Genomic DNA, 2,970 nt, shown 5'->3' with positions numbered 1-2,970 from the left:
TATAGCTATCACGCCACTAGTACGTCATTGTTAGAACCCACATAAATACGGGTAGAGCGCCTACCATTACTTAGAAGATAGTCAGCCCTCGTCGTAGGTCTAACAAGCTCACGACAGTGCTTATAATTATTGTGTATTTGAATTTGTAATAATAAATTGTTAAATTATTGTTATCTTTAAAAAGTCTAAAAGTGTTTATAATTATCACCTATCTTTCTCATCCACGACTCAAGACAACGACGAACGTGCGACGTCGTTAAATAATTATTGTATTAGTGTTCAACGTGTCCTGCACGGCGATCACTACACATTTATTATTACATATTTTATATTTCACCTAAAACTGAATGCACATTGATCTAAAGATTAAAAAATAAAATTCCTTACGGCTATACATTAATTATATTTTATTATGTTTTCAGTAATTTTGTCAATGTTAACACCCATTAACTTCCACACCCTAATTGTAGGCTACAGTTGTATGATAGAGTATGAATTGCTGGCTATAATAGACATTGGCCCATAGATGAAAATCGAGAATTAGATTGACAGAGATCAAGTAATTTAATATTTTAACAAAAAAAAATCTTCCACACCGGGGCACATCAAATACAAATATTACTTAATATTTATATATATTTAATTAATAGGTAGGTAAACACCATATTAAATTGACTCTTCTGATGGAGTTAGCAAAGACATTCAATACTGAATACTGATAATTTGGTCCCCCCTTTGGCTTATGTCATAGTTTTATTTTTATTTTTAAAAGTATCCCTGAAATGTTCATTGAAACTTATTGATTAGATTGATTATTATTTATGAGATTAATATGAGATAATATGACTTTTGTGTCTCGAGTATACTAACACAATACACTGTATTTTAATATTAATACTTTATTTAAATTATTAACATGATGATGCGTTTTACACATTTTTACATAATTATAATGTTGAGGTTACAAGTGAAAAACATATTCAACACGACTTGTGTATATCATGAGTATGTGTGTGTGTTGGATTACCGTTACCGCACAATACGCAGTGTCGCCAACACCACATCTCTCCCTACTTAATTTGACAATATAATTTTTATAATTTTAATAATAAATTAATTACATAATAATAATATAAAATAGTTCAATGACAACTCTTAAAAAAAACACAAATAATAATAATAATAAAACAAATCATACTAGGAAAAGAAAATTAATACATTTTTTTTTTTCTTTTGAATTCTTAATATTATATAACATAATATGATATAATAATAATACAAAGAAAAAACAAATACAAAATATATATAATAAATTTATCAATTTTAATTATTACAAAAACTTTTTTGGTTTATTAATATGTCTTTTAGACCGCCTTACTTCCATACTATCCTTTATATCAACTTTTTTCTCACTCCCATCTCTCTCTTTTAATTTGTATAGTAACAGTTGATCAATGTGTCTCTTAATTTTCCCACACTCAGTGTCCACAATAAAAATTACTTTTCCTACTTTTTCTTTAATTTTTCCTGTAATCCATTTTTGTCCTTTACTATAATTCCTTGCTAACACAGTATCACCAATTTTAAAATTTACATTTCTTTTACCTCCAAATATTTTTTTTGTTTTATTCTGACTTAGTTCAACCTTAGTTTTTACATCCAAATTATTATTTATGTATGGTTCCTTATTGAACTGTTTTATAATTAAATCAAATTTACTATTTAATTTTCTATTCATGTGCAATTCAGCTGGGCTTTTACCAGTGGTACAGTGAATAGTGTTTCTATAATCTAATAAAAATTTACAATATGCTTGTATTATATTAGGAGTCTTATCTAATATTTTTTTCATTTTATCCTTAAAAATGCCTACCATATTCTCCGCTGCCCCATTGCTTTGTGGATGATAAGGTGGTGTTAAAATGTGTTTGATACAATTATTTTTAATAAATGTTTGAAATTCTTTAGAAGTCCACTGTGGTCCATTGTCAGTCACAAAAGTTTGACAAATACCATACCTAGAGAAATATTCTCTCATAACATTTATAGTATTTAATGAAGTAGTGGAAGTCATTGGTATGACTTCTGGCCATTTAGAAAACTCATCTATTATAACAATAAACATTTTTTTATTAAGTTCTAGGAAATCAGCATGTATCCTTTCCCCCGGTTCATTTGGATATTCCCATACATGTAATGGAGATTTAGTAGGTTCTTTTCTGTATTTAATACAGGTACTACATGAAGCTACTAACTGCTCAATGTGTTTGTTTAGCTGTGGCCACCAAAAATAATTCCTAACCATCATTTTTAACTTAACAATACCAAAATGAGTACTGTGCAATTCATTTAAGAAAATCTCCTGTAAACATTTTGGTACAACTAATCTGTGACCTAGAAAAATACAATTTTGTTCAACAGTTAATTCATGTTTTTGTAAGTAGTATGATTTAATTGGTTCTTGAATTATTTTAACCTTAGCATTTGGCCAACCTGTTAAAATATATTTTTTAATTACACTCAATACCTCATCTTGTTCAGTTTCTTTTTGTATCATATTTTTATTTATACCATGAAAATAATCATTTTTCTTTCAAAGCAGTTTTCTTATAAAACATACTTTGCCGGATCAAATAATATGGGTTACTGAGTGGTTTAATTGCAAAAACACCTATGAACAAAATTGTAGAGGAGATTTTTATCTGGGTCCGTAAGAAGCCCGATTTTTGATATCTTTAAAACATCATGAAATATATCGTGATTAATAATACACTTTTTTTTAATTTTTATTAATTAAGTAGACTTATATAATTTACATTTTTACAATAGATATGATTGAAAGTGATCCTATCTGTGATGGAATAGAAGTATCAGGGGCGTCATTTCAATATTTGATAGGGTAGGGCATAATAATGACTGGCCCTATAACTTTAACACTTTTAATTATATATAAAAAAAAAGGCGCTCGCT

General features: G+C 27.8%; 1 protein-coding gene across 1 annotated transcript in view; it reads right to left on the bottom strand.

Annotated features, from left to right (window-relative positions):
- Positions 1-326: 326 nt before the first annotated feature.
- The window catches only part of LOC100573984 (uncharacterized protein K02A2.6-like), a 5,510-nt gene continuing 2,866 nt past the window's right edge, over positions 327-2,970 (bottom strand). The window contains exons 4-7 of the mRNA XM_008181662.1: positions 1,870-2,493; positions 1,636-1,791; positions 1,379-1,563; positions 327-359 (exon numbers count right to left, since the gene is read on the bottom strand). Of these exons, the coding sequence (XP_008179884.1) occupies positions 327-359; positions 1,379-1,563; positions 1,636-1,791; positions 1,870-2,493 (998 nt within the window). The remainder of the gene's footprint in view (positions 360-1,378; positions 1,564-1,635; positions 1,792-1,869; positions 2,494-2,970) is intronic.

This window comes from Acyrthosiphon pisum, chromosome A1 (assembly GCF_005508785.2).
Source record: "Acyrthosiphon pisum isolate AL4f chromosome A1, pea_aphid_22Mar2018_4r6ur, whole genome shotgun sequence".
Lineage (NCBI taxonomy): Eukaryota > Metazoa > Arthropoda > Insecta > Hemiptera > Aphididae > Acyrthosiphon > Acyrthosiphon pisum.
This window is presented reverse-complemented; position numbering and strand designations above follow the sequence as displayed.